The following is a 15,768-nucleotide window of genomic DNA, read 5'->3' on the forward strand; positions in this document are numbered from 1 at the left end:
GTGTGTGTGTATGTGTGTGTGTGTGTGTGTGTGTGTGTGTGTGTGTGTGTGTGAGTACAATCCATCGCCCTCTGTACCGGCAGAGTTTTTATGGAAGAAACTTATCTGCATTTTCTGTATGTCGAATATGCAAATATGTTTAGCCCTGGAGATGGAAGGCGACAGCTCTATCGTATATCAAACGACCCATTTCAAGAATGCCTGCTTCTGCACGTAGATTCTGAGGTCATTTTCTGATACAATAAGCCCCGCAAAAATACACAAGTGTATTCTCACTTCCAGAAAAAAAACTGTTTATTCTGGCACGTATTTAGTTATAAAATGATTGGGATATATGTGTAGAATAAAATAAAAAGCAAGTGTACTTATCTGGTTGTTCCAATGTGATGAGTGAGTCTCCATCGTACCTTGATGTTCACGTCTCCTTTCCCGTACAAATAAAATCAGCAGTTGTGTATCGTTATTTTGATTTTACAACAGAAATCGATATTTTGAACTTTGTTGTGATACATCCTTCAACGAAAACAAATTTTATTGTATTCCCCTGCTTTTCTGGGAGGACATTCGCGTCCCGTGTCACTGGTCATCTTTAGGTCACCCAGCACTTGGAATGTGCACTCCGTCGGTGTTATATGCAAATTGCAAAAGAAAGAAAGAAAGAAATACATACAACCGGGATTAGTTTCAAGAAGTGATTATTTTCATCGGATTCCCCAACTAACCATATTATCGCAAAGTGAGTATATACAAAGCTTTATTGCGACTATATGGTTACTTGGGTACCCATAGGCCATCAGAATGGTTAATCGGTTGCAAATTCAGGCATTTTTTTAAAAAATTATGCGTTATGTTTCTCAATGTTTTGACTGTATCCTATTTTAGTTCAAAATTATACCTTCACTACCCAAACAGCATTGTACACCTTATGAAAGTTTCAAAACCTTCTTTAAGTTTAAATACTGGTGTAAACAACTCTTACAAAGTCAAAGTTGCTGCTTGGGTATTGCAACTACGGGTAATCATTGAAAGTACTTGCATTTTGCTCAGGCACTTTTGAGCAAACTGTAACCACCTTCTCATACTCGAAATGTGCCTCGACCAATCTGGTACAACGATGCCCTATACGCTCTCTGACCAAAGCGCAGGGATATCCGTTTGACAGTGGCATTATACTAAAACTCGTATTTTTTCAACATTTTGGAAAAACGCAGTGCGGTTGAGCGGCATCCTGAGAAGTGCTCAATGTTTTCAGATGTATTTTTGTAATTTTGAATTAACCAAAAACTTCAAGACGTGATCCAAATAATCATCCAATGTAGTAAGTAAGTAGTCAGAAAAATGTTGGCCGCATCCGGACATGATCTGGGTACTCTCGGCCAGTTTCTTCTTGAACCAACACCCTCATTCGACACATCAAATTACATGAGAATTTAAAAATATGACCATTTTTGTCCATATTAAGTACTGAAGACCACGTTGGCCAGATCCAGACATGTTCCGGATATACCCGTAGAAGTGAAACTTGGACCTACATCCTCATGCGACACATCAAACTACATGAGAATTAAAATAAAAATAAGAACATTGGTGGCCATATTAAGTACTGAGAACCACGCTGACCAGACATGTTCTGGGTGCTCCCGGGGAGTTTCATAAATTTCCCGAAATTTTCCTGAGACCAATGGAACTTCACTGGAGTTCTCAGAAATTCGATGAATTCCTTTTCAGAACTACTCTGAAGTTCTCCTTAGAACTACTTTGAACTTCTCCTCAGAGCTACTCTGAAGCTTTCTTTACAATTACTTTGAACTTCTCCTCAAAACTACTCTGAAGTTCTCCTCAGAACTACTCTGAAGTTCTCCTCAGAACTAAGTTCTCGTCAGAACTACTCTGAAGTTCTCCTAAAACTACTCTAGATATTTGATGAAGTTTTCAACATTTTCCTGAAATGTACGAAGTTGGCTGAATATTCTCCTGAAGATCTTTGTACTTTCCCGATAATCGGGACTTCTCTAAAGATATCGTTATTCCCCAAAGTTCTTTAAACTTCTCAATAAATAAGAGTTCTTTGGACCTTCCTAAAATTCATGGAACTTTCGTTAAGCTCTCGCAGTTTTAAAAAAAATACCATAGACGAATGATAACCCAAGTGATAAAACTATTTCACAAATAGTTTGCATGGTACCCGGAATACGTCGTTTAGCGAAATAATCAATTTTATTATGGAGCTCTCGATATTTCCCTACACTTCATGGTACCATAAAACGGGGTAACATTGAATGTTTTTCAAATTTTATATTTTTAAAACAAGTAGTGAGGAACTAAGAGTTAATTCGTATAGTAATATGTTGAACGAAAATACCCCAAATCAAAATAATAAAAAAATAGTGCAAATGCTTTACACTATTTTTTTATTATTTTGATTTAGGGTTACTTAGATAATTCTCGATGAATGTACAAAAAAAATGAACGAAACTCAAACAATTTTGTTCTTACAATATGAAACTTTGAATAAGTATATATTATATAATCAGAAAACATCATAAGCAATAAGAATAAACCATTGAATTTGTGATGGCAGTATCGGAAATACATATCATGGTTTTAGTGCTTTTTCAAAAATTCGAAAAACACGAAAATTGTTTTTTAATATGTTTGTAAAATATGTAACACATACTATATCAAAACTATATACGATATAAACGGAAATACCCTAAGCTAAAATAAGGAACCAATGTTTCTAATTTGGAAAAAGCACAGCGAGTTAATTTAATCTTTATACTATCAAAGTTACTCGCATTATCAAAGATACCCCGTTTTACGATACTTCCTCAAAGTGCTCCCAAACTTTTTGAAGGTAATGCAAATTCAGAGACGATCACTGAACTTTGGAGAATTTTAAAGTCCCTTGGATATTTTTACAAGATTGATCAATTATTTAGAAGACCTTCTGCTGATCAACTATTCAATCAGATAATCCCTCATATATTTCTTCACTATGTCAGCTGAATCAGATTATTCAAATAGCCGTATGACTTCATGACGATTAGCTAGTTTTAAAATCTTCAACTGATAGAAAGTGCATGAATCGACTCTACTTATCAACAAAACCATATGAAAATCATGATAAAGTATACAATTTCCGATAAACGTATACAGCTCCATGATTAATAGTATGCAAAAACCTATCTATACAAGCGGTCTGATCATGTGCTGTATTACGGTGTTTTACGTGTTTTTCTCAATCCGTAATTAGTCCGCCCATTAACAGTCGCCAAAAACTGCAATCAATATTATCCCATTTTCGTGGTTTATTTACATACAAAATGCAGCGGAAAAGGAAAAATAAATAGATTTTACGCGCATGTACTGTGGGTAGGAATGCGGCAAAGAGTCAGCGGTACAGCAGTTAGGGCAATTTTAGTACATTGCGCGTTTGCCGCTGTACCGCTATATCGCTATGCCGCTGTCATTGTGTTCAGCCCTTAATTATTCTAGCACTGAGCCAAAAATGGCTCACTCGCTGTTTCTAATACTTTATCGGTCAGTGGTAACGCTTTCATTCGAGTTTGCATCAGGATTTCACTCATTTTGAATTCCTCCAGTTTCTCGTCCGTTTCTTTCTGCTGCTGTTAACTTGCTAGGAAGAATCTACGCTCGCCCTGCAATCTGTTAGTAACCGATGATGGCTTATTTTGTTTCTGTAGCATTCACTAATGTGCTCTGCCACACTTGTTGCAGAGAACTCAATCAATAACTGTGAATATTTTCTAAAAACCACTCAGTTGAGGGCTGGCATAAATTCCTGTTGGGAATGTAATGAGCGTGTGTATGATAACTGGCCATTCCTGCCCATTTTTCCGTTTCATTTATAATTCCTCGTTTGAAGTCCATTAACATTCATCCATAAATCAACCCTAAACGGTTTTTACCAGCAAACGCTGCTGTGTGTCCCACCAGATCCCAACAGTTGTGGCCATGCTGTTGCGGTTAGCGATGAAATGGGTGCAAACTAATTGTGAAAACAGTTGGCAGCATGACCACAATGCTGCGGTGGCTTCCACGACTTCTAATAGGTGTGATTGGTTTTCGTTTTATTTTTTTCGAAAACTGTTTTTCCAGAACTATAAACGTGTGATCGCAGCCTGGAATGCTAGGAACTCGTTTCAGTGTTGTGATTGATTTCATTTCGACTTGTTCCCAAGAATTTGCAGAATCAATCATAGTTTTCACCCATGATTAATTTTCCCGGAACTCTTTGGATGTTGTGACATGAAAACCAGAAATGAGTGAAACAAAACGAAATATTGGCAGACTATAAAAAACGTCCAAATTGAAGATGTTTATTAGCTTATACTCCAACTTTGTTTAGTAACCATAACGGATGATAACTAAAAAATGAGAATTTTCATTTGGGCTCATGAAAAAAACACATGTTTGAGAAAAGAAAAAGTGATTTATTTCAAATGAAACTACGACACGTTTCTACAAAAAAAAATCAATGAACATTTGAATACGGCCGGTATCAGCTGAACTCATACATAAAAAAAATCTTAAATTGGGCGACAGTGAGTTTGCAAGTTTGTTGGATTGCGGTTTTTTTGGAAAATACGGGATATTTTGATTTTTCAAGAAGGTTAGTGTTTTCTTAGCATAAAGCGATGATGCTTTATCCGGCCAAAACACGTTCAGGGTGCGTGACGAATTTTTGCAGTAAATTTCAAATAGTAATTTCTCATGCTTGTGCATCATGATTTAGATATATTTGGCAGCACTGGATAGCTTATACTGTTAGGTGTAAGATTTAAACAAACAATGTTGAGTAAACGTAAAGATGTCGAAACAAGAGAGCAATCTGTCAGCCGTTTTCGCTTTGTTGCACGCCGGAGTATGCATGAAAGAAATAATTCGGTCGGTAAATGTGTCTGAAAGAACAGTGTATAATATTTAAAAAGGCTTGGGAAAGTGATAAGACGGAGCACCTGCTCATACTGCTAATAAAGCACAGAAATGGCTTACGGAAAATATTTCGTAAATTTGGGAGGAAGAAATTTGGCCCCCAAACAGTCCCGATATCAATCCGTTGGATTATTTTGTATAGGGCGTCGTCCAACGGGATACCAATAGAACCCCTCACACCACACTTAAGTCGCTAAAAGCTAAAATCAAGGCAGTGATGACATCTATGGATCGAAACATTTTAAAACTTGCATACTGCAGTTTCCGGAAGGCAATTTTTTTGAATAAATTTACTTACAACTTCCATTTGTTGCGAAAGAAAATAAATCGCACAAAATTCATTGCTAGAATAACTAACTGGTGTATTTTTTCTCAAATATGCAATTCACTGTAAAAATTCGTCACGCACCCTGTAGTTTCCGTCTGCGTGATATTTTTGAAGAAATGGAATCAATAGTTTCTTCAAACATTGATTTTGGTACACTTCTTGGTTGATAGTCAAACCGCTAGGTTTGAACCATGGCTTAGAAATTCTTCTCTTCAAAATGGCGATATACAGCATCAATTTATGTTCAAATTTATGTTCAAATTTGTGTTTGAACTTTAATCTTACATTCGGAGATGTTGTACAACTATTATTTGTATAATATCGATCATTTCTAAGAATGTGAGATTTTATTGAGAGGAAAGTAACTTTCATCATCCAAAACGAGACATTTTCCTGAGTAATTCCTTGTCATCCACCGGCATTGGGTTTTTACGTTCGAAATTTGTTATTCGGTGTATTCTGGAGCTCTTGATTTCTTTCGATAAACTATTCCTATCCTTTTCAACGTTTAACAGATGTGAGGCTAGGTGCTCTTTGATCTTTTTCGTGGCGTCCCGCTGACTTATCGAATCTTTATTGTGGAACGTACACTGGTTTTCCACTATCCCTCTTCCGAACTGTTGTCAAGGTTGCCAGAATACGATAAACAGTAGAAATTGGTACATTATCTGATTTGAAATGATCCACCGTATACTATTTCCCACAATTTTCGTGTGATTTCAAGAACTGTACAATGCGCTCACGAAGTGCTTCTTGTTTTGATGCTATTTTGAACACAAATGAGCATGTAAAAACAAAATAAAAAATTGTATTGCTTTGTGGTGAGAGAGAGAGAGCATTGATAACAAACTGTCTCTTTTTTGTGGACATTTGTGGTTTGGTATGAGAGAGTTGTAGTTATTATCATTTTTGAGTTATCATCCTTTCCATTTGGTTCTGAGCATTTTTTTTCAAAATGAAACAAAACAAAATTTTCGTTTTCCGGAATAACAATCAAAATCTGAAAATATTGTTATCAACTGAGGGATCTTGACTGCAAAACCTTTTTCCGCATTTTAAAATACCACAATGTTGTTGTTTTCATATTCAAAACATAAAAGATTCGTTAAATTTCGAAAAAAAAAAATCGTTTTATTACGCATACAATGTAAGTGATCAAGAGTATCTTGGTGGTTCTCAAGTGCCTCTAAGTAAGGTTAGGGTCGTTTTCTGTGGTCGCTTGAGTTTTTCTCTAGCTATAGATAAACTATCTTACGTGGTAAATAGGTGGAATATATTCAATGTAAATAAAATGGCGATTTTTTTTTCTTTTGGACTTTAAATTAATGCTAAAAAAACAGGTTCCGCTACGGTTTAGAAAAGGCCGTAAATTTATTTCAAGAGATTTTATAGACTTTAAACTTGATTTAGAATCGGTTTACAAAAGGGAAAGTTGTAGCACGCCGAAAATCGTTCAGAGACGATTGGCGTTCTACTACTAAAAATGTTCAAACTCCACAAAGAAACACCCAGGGACTACCGTTCCGCACTCGATTTAATAAAACGAGCGATTTAAGCGCCACCTCTAATGAGGACCGCCCGCCAATGTGTGTTTGCCCGGTTTGAGACCTAACCTCAGGTAGGTTCAGTTCGTTCCTTGAAAAGGATCGGAAACGGTCCGGCTGTCCCCAAATTCACTCTCATTAGTCAGACTCACTGCACTCGAACGACCATAATTCCTAACTTTACCCTCACCGAACGGTTACCAAAGCTTTCCTTCAAAGCTTTATTTTATCATCATCGGAGTTCCCATAATTTACACCAGAGGCGACTCCGTCGCGAAAGAGTGATTTGCCCTTCACACCAAAATTAACAAAAATAGTCTATTCAAATTGTGAACTCTAAGCGCACGGAACGAAATCTTTCAGGATGCTAATCACCATGATACAAACAGCGGGAGAGGAAGGGTACTAACTTTTATATTAATCAAATAATTAAAAACAATCATTTTAATTCACAATAATTTCAACATATATTTGGTCTCTATTCTAATCGTCCCTATCTTATCTGTGCGTGTCTATACCTTCTCGGTCCGGACCATTGTCTATCGCCGAAACAAAAGTGCTTGCAAACTATAGCCCGCAGGCGAGTAGATGACGCCGATATTGATCTAGGCGTTCATTCAGGACGACGCTACTCAGTCGTCGGTCTCATGTGCACACGGACAATATAAAAAAGAGCTCTTTGTACTTACATGCCTGTTGTCGTACTTCTTACTGCTGCGCGCATTGCCTGCTGCTAGGGCTTTCCCAAGCCACCTAGCAGGGCGAAAATTATCCCGGGAGAATGCTCTCTCGTTGATCTCGTTCGGTTTGGGCGCGATGGTGACGGCGCGGCCCCTTCTGTCCGAGGTGACGATTGGCCAGGGTCTTTGCGCAAAGGAGAACCCGACGGAAGAATGTGGCGACGGTTGGTGGAATAGTTTCCTAAACTGGAGATAGAAAGCCGTCGAACGGCAGTTCGACTACGATTAAGACACGCACATTTTCCTACACGCACAGAATTTGTTACCTTTCTTCTTTCACACAACTGTAACTTTCCTAGCTACGAAAAAGGTATCTTACTGATTTTTGGCTATCAGTCTAACGGGCACGGTAAATTAGCACTTGAAAGATTCTATAATTTTCAAACTGTCCCTACTTCGAACACCGTGGTTACAGGCAAGGCCACACTTCCGAAACTTAATCGAGTTTCCAGGCAAATGGACCAGAAAGTCTCGAGTCCTCAGATAAATACCTTTAGAGAATTTAATTACAGGAAATGCGTCACACCCGAACGCTTTTGGCAAAGTTGTCGATTATGGTTCGTCAGATTGAAATGCATCTCGCTCTTACAAGTTTCATCATATCTCGCCTTCCCACTTTCCCATCAAATCCAAGGACACGAAATGAAAATGACCTTTGGACCAAGATCCGAATGACTAATTTTATGACCGTTAAAAAAGAGGATTTCTCTCCTTGACCTCGCCTCGCCGTGTTGCCTATTTAAAGGTGCAGTTTGTTCGACAAATTTTCTAGCAGTCATGTAAACAATTCAAATGATGATTTACTGTTTTAAAGTTATATTGCAAATTATTTATTTAAAGGCTATCCTTATTTCCTAATAATTCAGTTTAAATAATATGCCATATACAAACAAGAAAAGTAACGTACGCTTCACGTACCTGTTACAAAGTTCCGGCCGATGTTGCTGGTCTCATGACGATCTAAATGTTGATTTATCTTCGCTGCTTTCTCACAGCCTTGTTCCCTGATTTTTTGCATGAAGGTGCTTCATGTTCCAGAGCATCGTTTTGCAAAAAAAAATCCCTAAGACTGCATGTACTCCCGGACTACAATATATATATACTCGGAAATGATCGGACAAGGCTTCTTTATGCAGGACTTTGCACGTAAAAGCTTCGTACTGCGTTTCGATGAGGTTGGCGATTTTATCTGAGACTCCTTTGCGTCTCAGGGCGCCTCATAGATTCTCGTCATTGAGTCGGTCGAAAGCTTTTTCGTAGTCAATGAATACCAAATAGGGGGATTCTTGGAATTCCCCTTTGGCCTTTAACGTAACGGAATCCATCTTTGACATAAAGGATAAGACGTAAAAAGACATGTCATGTAACATTAAATGCTCCGAGATTGCAAAGTTCGTTACTCGAGGAAAAGTACTTTATTCGACCGGAGCATCCTTCGGCGTCCAAAGTAAGCGCGAATCCCCTTCCAAAATGTGTCTTTGAATTTCTCTGCTAGAGTCATCAACCACCTTGATTTCATCGCCGTCAATTCGAACTCGTGGTGAGGGACTAACACTGTCTTCTATTGAACCGCTTCCTATCATGTACCTATTTTGTCTTGGATGCATTAATGACAAATCCAATCCGCTTGGCTCCAGCCTTAAGTCTGATGTACGTTTTCACCATCTCTTCCGACTTCCTTGCCAAAATGACGATGTCAATGGCGTTGCCAAGATGCTGAACGGGCTTCCTGAAAATCGTACCACACGTGTCGTCCATCCCCGCTCCATAGCAGACCCATACATAGCAGACTTGGATGATCATAAGCAGGGTTACTTCCACTCACTTGCTATAAAAAATGTTTTTCGGAATTATAAAACCATGAAATAGTATAATGCTAATAAGTTCTAGTAGGTAAAAAGAAGAGGGTGTAAAGTATATGTTTGACACATAAAATCTGTCAATATTGCTTTCAGTGCGTCACAATCAGCGATTTTACGACTCGTGAGCGCTCACTCTGAGTGAACGCTCACGAATCATAAGATCGCTTATTGTGACGCTCTGAAAGCGAAATTGACAGGTTTAATGAGTCAAACACATACTTTACACCCTCTTCTTGTTACTTACTAGTAAAACATATCATTATAACATCTAATGATTGCATAGTTCCGAAAAATATTTTTTTATAGCAAGTGAGTGGAAGCAACCCTGCTGGTAACACTTCAGGTGACGCTCCAATGACGACCGCAGTCAGCTGTCAAAACGACAGTAGAAGATAAAGAAGGGCAAGATCATAATGACTTGCATGATTATAAGTAGTTGAGGCTGCCAGAGATAAAGTCCTTTGTTGAAAGGTGAAATTTCCGTTTATCTACGATTGAGTTATTCTTCCTAAATTGAAACTAAATTTAATCATACAGCTAGCTAAAACTTATATCTAAACTGAAGTGATTATTCCCTATTAAAATTGCATACAATACACGAATTGTAAGTTCCTATTCTAATTTGTTAAAACTTAACCTAACTTATACATACATTCAGAATTTCACGTGTCATCATTCAGTACAGTTGGAATTGTATTATTAATACATATGCAAACCGAAATTTTGTGAGTAGTACACCATAAGCTATTAAATTATACTTAAACTAACATAAATAAAACACACAACTAAAGCTACATTACAACCAATTCAACGTGTGTTGTAAATTGCTTTAAAGAAATCGGACAGGGGTTCACAATTCCTAACCTACGGAACATCAGCGGGAATATACTTTCTGGAACACCCTATTAATTTTGGGTTTTGAGAATTGAGTTAGGCATCAAATTTCTTCTTTGCTATTTGATCGATTCTGGTATACCCCGTGTCCTTAGTTTAGTGCATGCCGTATGACTCCATGATACATGATACATGATACAGTATGATACAGTTGTCTTCCTTGCCTTAATCGCAATGATCCGACTCTAATTGTAAGTTCCCGCTCTTTATACCTTTCGGTGTCTTGGAACACCCTCCAAGGGCGTGTCCCTTTGTCAGTCAAAAACGGATTCCTTCGCAACAAAATCAAGCATAAACACCGATGATGACCATGTACCATACTCCTAGTCTTAATCACTTCAAACTAGAGAGCAACAAATAAAAGATTAGAAATCACGTAGATGAAAAATAACTACCTAACTCATGTTGTCCTTGTTTCAAGATCACCCTTGGCAAAGCCGAGTCTTGTCATTATCAACAAGGCATAACAAGTAAAAAGGACTAAGATGTGTTCCTTTGATTACAAAAACAATCCTGTTCCTCTAGTTTGAAGAAGTTCTGACTAAACTAATGGTTAGTAAACATTCGAAGCTGGCTAGAAAAAAAGTATTTTGACGTAAAACCTACATTTTTTTTTTAAATCAACTTTAATAGCCGATCGTGTGTTATTGCAGTGTTTATCAAAGTTACTCGTGCTTATGTTAGATAATCATGTTTGAATATACATGATTTGTGAGTTATGGTCAAAAGCGTGACAAAAATTGTTTTTTTTTTTTTTTTAATTCTGCACTCAATCCTCAAATGGTTTTTGCAAAAACCGTGAAACTCTCGGATCAGTTTTATAGATTGACCAGTTTACGGATGTTCCAGATCTTTCAGACGACGGTCCCGTGGCCATCAGGGTTCATGTTTATGTTACGACACCAAATTCATTCTATCATCACAGTTCCTAGTGTATTTCAAAAACTGCGCATCTCTAGGATCAGCTTCATGAATTGACCATTTTTAGGAATTTTCCAGATCTTCTGCAAGACGGTCTCATGGCCATCCAGGTCCATGTTTATGTCATGGCCCACATTCTTTCTTATACCACAGTTCCTAATGTTTTCGAAAAAAAAAAACACAGAGCTCTAGGATCAGGTTCGTAGATTGACCACTTTTACGGATGTTCTGGATCTTTCGAGGACCCTTCCGTTGTCTCTTGGATCCATATGTAAGAACCATGACTGAATTCTGGCTAATTATGAACATTTGTGTCTAATAATCTAAATTATAAATGCCACTTGCAAAACCCATAAACGCTACTTATAAAAAAAGTGTAACGACTCTTTTCAATTTAAAAAAAGTGGGCAACCCTATTTTCAATTTTTTTTTTACAATCAAAATAATCTACAGACTCTAGAAATTCTAGAGGTACCTTTTTTAAATTCACCAAGAAATGGCTAAGTTATACCATTGCAAACTTGTCGTTACACACTTTTCGGAGCTTCGTAGTCGTCGAAAAGTTTTTTACCCACCGTATTCGGAGTGTTAAGCAGATTTTTTTGTAATAAAATTTTCCCTGTTATCATGCGTATTTTCATATCATGTTTCCGTTAACATCGAGTAGCTTCATTAGACTAATGAATGCACTAAAATGGGATTTATTTTAATCGGAATTCGATCATTTCTTAGAGGGAAGGGGGGAGTGTATTACCCCACATTCCCCTATAACTAGATTTATGTACAAACGATATGTCCGCAAGACAAAAAGAATCGCACCTAGCAAGGCTTTCGCTACGTTTTTCAATATTATTGGCCATAATATCCGGAGTGATTTGAGATTTGGGCGTAATTGCTTTCGTAAGAAAACAGGTAAAGAAATGATCTCTAGCATGTGGTGTAATTTGATCCCGAGATTGAGCATTTATTCGCGAGAAATCGTCGATTGACGTGTTTGTTTACAAAAGCAATTACGCCCAAATCTCGAAGTTCTCCGGATATATCTCCTGGTCGCTACCGTGGTCAGTGCGTTGCACCTCAACCATCACACAGTTCATGATCAATTAGATATAAATAAGATCTCCGGCATAACGATAATCTTAGTACCAAAGTGGCAATTGGACAGTACACCGATCGAGGGTATCATCTTAAATTACCACCGTCAGGGAGCTGAGCAGGTGCACGGCATTCAAGAGCACGTGTGTGCATCAGCCAGTGGGGTGATAGGAATCTGAGAAATTGGTATTGCGACCGAGAACGAGAAAAGCTGCTGTAGTTTCAACAGTTTGTGGGTGGTGCTCGTTCCGATCTTGCACGGCTGCTGGGAGAATCACGAGTTGTGAGAAAAGCAAACATAAAGTGTTAAGTGTTGTACCATACCTACGCGGTCACCCTAGGAGAAACTGAAAGTGAAATTTGATAACTTTGGCGAAGGTGTGCACGGTGTAACAATGGTGAGTGTGTTAGTGATATTTTCTACCAGGTGGGAGAGGGGATAAAGTGAGTCATGAAAATTATATTGGCTATGATTGGTTGCATCAATAGTAAGGAAAAGGGCATAAGACAACAGTACAGTGGGTGTACATATAGTATTGCTCCTGAATATTTTATTAAAATATGGATAAAAAGTATTTATATGACACAAAGGGTGGTCATGGTTATGGTTGTTATAACCGCGTATATTTTCCAAAAATCAATTAATCTGTAATGATAAGTTTAACGCCGGTAAATCCGATAAAAAAAAACTGGTAATGGACAAAATTTACCATACATGAACAATCCTTAATAGCTCACTTTTCATTGAACAGTTGGTGTTACTTGTAGCATAGAACATCGAATTGTAAATTATCTCGATATTAAAATTGTTTGTACATAAATTCTTAACTAATGGTTTTTGTTCAAACTTCAAGCATGAAACCACACCATCGAAGACTAACGTGCTGATAAGCGAACATAAAATAATGTAATGGAAATGTGTTCAAAATGGGTACAACAGGAAAGATGAAGACTTATTGCTTTCAATAAATATTCAGACCTTTTTAAAATGGGTGCCCTATGGTTGTACTGATCAAGATTTCACCTTTTTTCCCAATCCAACATCCATCAAATGAAGACCTCAACAAGCAAAACCAGACAATTACCCACGCAGCTTAATCTTACATTGAATGAAACAATCTGTCACGTCGACAGCCATGCTAACGATAGAGATGAGTGCTAAAATATGCTCACTCAAATCTGTGTGTAACCGATTTACCTACAAAGTGGTTTTAAATCGATTTCGTGCGCCCAGTATCATCATCTGCATTCCATTAAGCGAATACAATCAGAGCATTTGTGTGACCAGGTTTCTTCACACAATCCAAACAACGACTATTAAATGAGACAACTTACTGTAACAGGATATGTGACTGTGTAGTCTACACACTTAAGTTGTTTGGCCAAGATTCCAATAGCCGAGTTAAGAGATGAACTAGCCTCAGGCTAAAAATCTCTAAAATAAAGAAAAAAAAAAAAAAAACAATAGCCGAGTAGTTCTGCAATTTATTTTGCTGAGGTTCAGTGACGTTATTGCCGAGGCTCAGCTAACAAATTAGATTTTTGCTGAGATCTCAGCTAATAAACATATATTTTGCAGAGATATCAGCAAAAGTAAATGCCGATGTAATCGACTATTTAAAATTTTACCGAGCTAGATTGAGTATGTAATCGAATATATTTACTTCCTCAATCATCGGAATGTTTTAGCGGATAAGTTTCTGATAATCGATTTGTGATGGTTTGCTACCGAAAATATGATACAATGTCAAAATTGGATAAATGAATGCAGGGGAGAAGGGAGTAAATATTTGCATAAGAGCTAATAAAATAGCACCTGCCAGTCACAATAAGAAATGATTAGAGCTGACGACGAGAGTTTTGCTATCTGGAAATGGATTACCCAATCCAATCGACTGATGATCCACTTGATATTTATCCTAGCAATTAGAGTGTCACCGCAATCATCATATTTGTTTGGGTAAAATTGTGGGTATTTTTGCAAGGGGTATCGAAATAGATTTATGACCTTTGGATGTTTTTCGCTAATGTTTGATTATTTGATTATGATTTGCAGAATTTTGTGATACTTCTTGTTCTTGCACTGGCTGGTATTACTCGAGCGGAGCAATTCAATGGCTATTCCTATCCGAAGCCAGGCTGCGGACAGCAGGAAACCCAAACAGTTTACATAACACAAACCGTTACGGACAATCAAGTGCAAAAGGAAACTCTCAAGGGTGGAATCCACCATGACGAAAGAGTTGTGACGCAATATACATCGATCTATGTCACTTCGACCTATACCGAAACCGTTCCAGTAGACCAAACCGTGACCCAAACCACTACTGTTACGGTTCCTGCTCCAGCTCAACGAGACCAAACAATCTACCAAACGATCACCTTACCACCAATTGTATCAACATACATATCCACACAAATCCAGACAACGCCAGTTTACCAAACCGTTCAAGATACAACAACCGTCACTTTACCACCCCAGATTCTTCCAGGTCAAACTATCACCACAACCATATCGCAACCACCAGTCGTCAGGACATCAACGATCGTTCAAACATCGGAGGTGCCCGTTGTATCTACCATTCGGGACACAACGTCTATACTTGTTCCGCCAGTAACCCTCCCGCCGCAGGTCATCTACTCCACCGTTCAACTGCCAGCTCAGTACATAACAACAACCTCATACTTCACGACCACCGCACCGGTCATCCAAACCATTCAAACCACCATCACTGCCGCTCCGATAACCCAACCGGGACAAACCATTTACTCCACCGTTACCCAACCTCTTCAGATCATCTACTCAACCGTCAACCAACCCACTCCAGCACCAGTCAACCAAACCGTTACCGAAACCCAAACCATTCAACTGCCTGGGCAAGAACCTGTGTATCAAACGATTTACAACACCGTGACTGTGCCGGGTCAGATTCAAACCCTTGACAGTGTACGAACAACGACCCTTCGTGATGTTCAATACGTCACTGAAACTGTCACCACTACGCTACCCGGAGTTCAACACGATGCTCCAACCGTCTACTCAACCGTTCAACTGCCAACGGTAACGGAAACATACTGTGGTCCATCAAATACATACCTTCCGCCAGCCGAAGAAAACGTCGCCGGATTCGGAGGCTTCAATCTACGATTTCATCGGTTGTTCTAGTTGAAAATGTTAGCAGAGAATTGTGCGCTACTTTGTCGTAATCACCCATTTTCGTTCTATCGATCAGAAAACATCAACGATGTTAATGATTTCACCGTGCTTAAATCAATAATACGTTTGTTCCAATGCGTTAGCTCATAAGGCCCAACACAAAGCATATTAAAGCGCTTTGTATGAATGTTTACAGTCATTGTTCTCAAAAGAAAAGAAGCGCTCTTAGCGAATCCACACCATCTAGCTTCATCCGTAGGACGAAGAA

The 15,768-nt window shown here is 38.2% G+C and overlaps 1 protein-coding gene across 1 annotated transcript in view; it reads left to right on the forward strand.

Moving 5' to 3' along the window:
- LOC135699242 (mucin-5AC-like) overlaps positions 1-15,509 on the forward strand; it is an 89,522-nt gene extending 74,013 nt beyond the window's left edge. The window contains exon 3 of the mRNA XM_065219445.1: positions 14,400-15,509. Coding sequence (XP_065075517.1) covers positions 14,400-15,509 — 1,110 coding nt within the window. The remainder of the gene's footprint in view (positions 1-14,399) is intronic.
- The last annotated feature ends 259 nt before the right edge of the window (positions 15,510-15,768 follow it).

The sequence above is a fragment of the Ochlerotatus camptorhynchus genome, unplaced genomic scaffold, assembly GCF_037179485.1.
Source record: "Ochlerotatus camptorhynchus isolate MF236.1 unplaced genomic scaffold, CSIRO-AGI_Acam_v1.1 ptg000105l, whole genome shotgun sequence".
NCBI classification, from domain to species: domain Eukaryota; kingdom Metazoa; phylum Arthropoda; class Insecta; order Diptera; family Culicidae; genus Ochlerotatus; species Ochlerotatus camptorhynchus.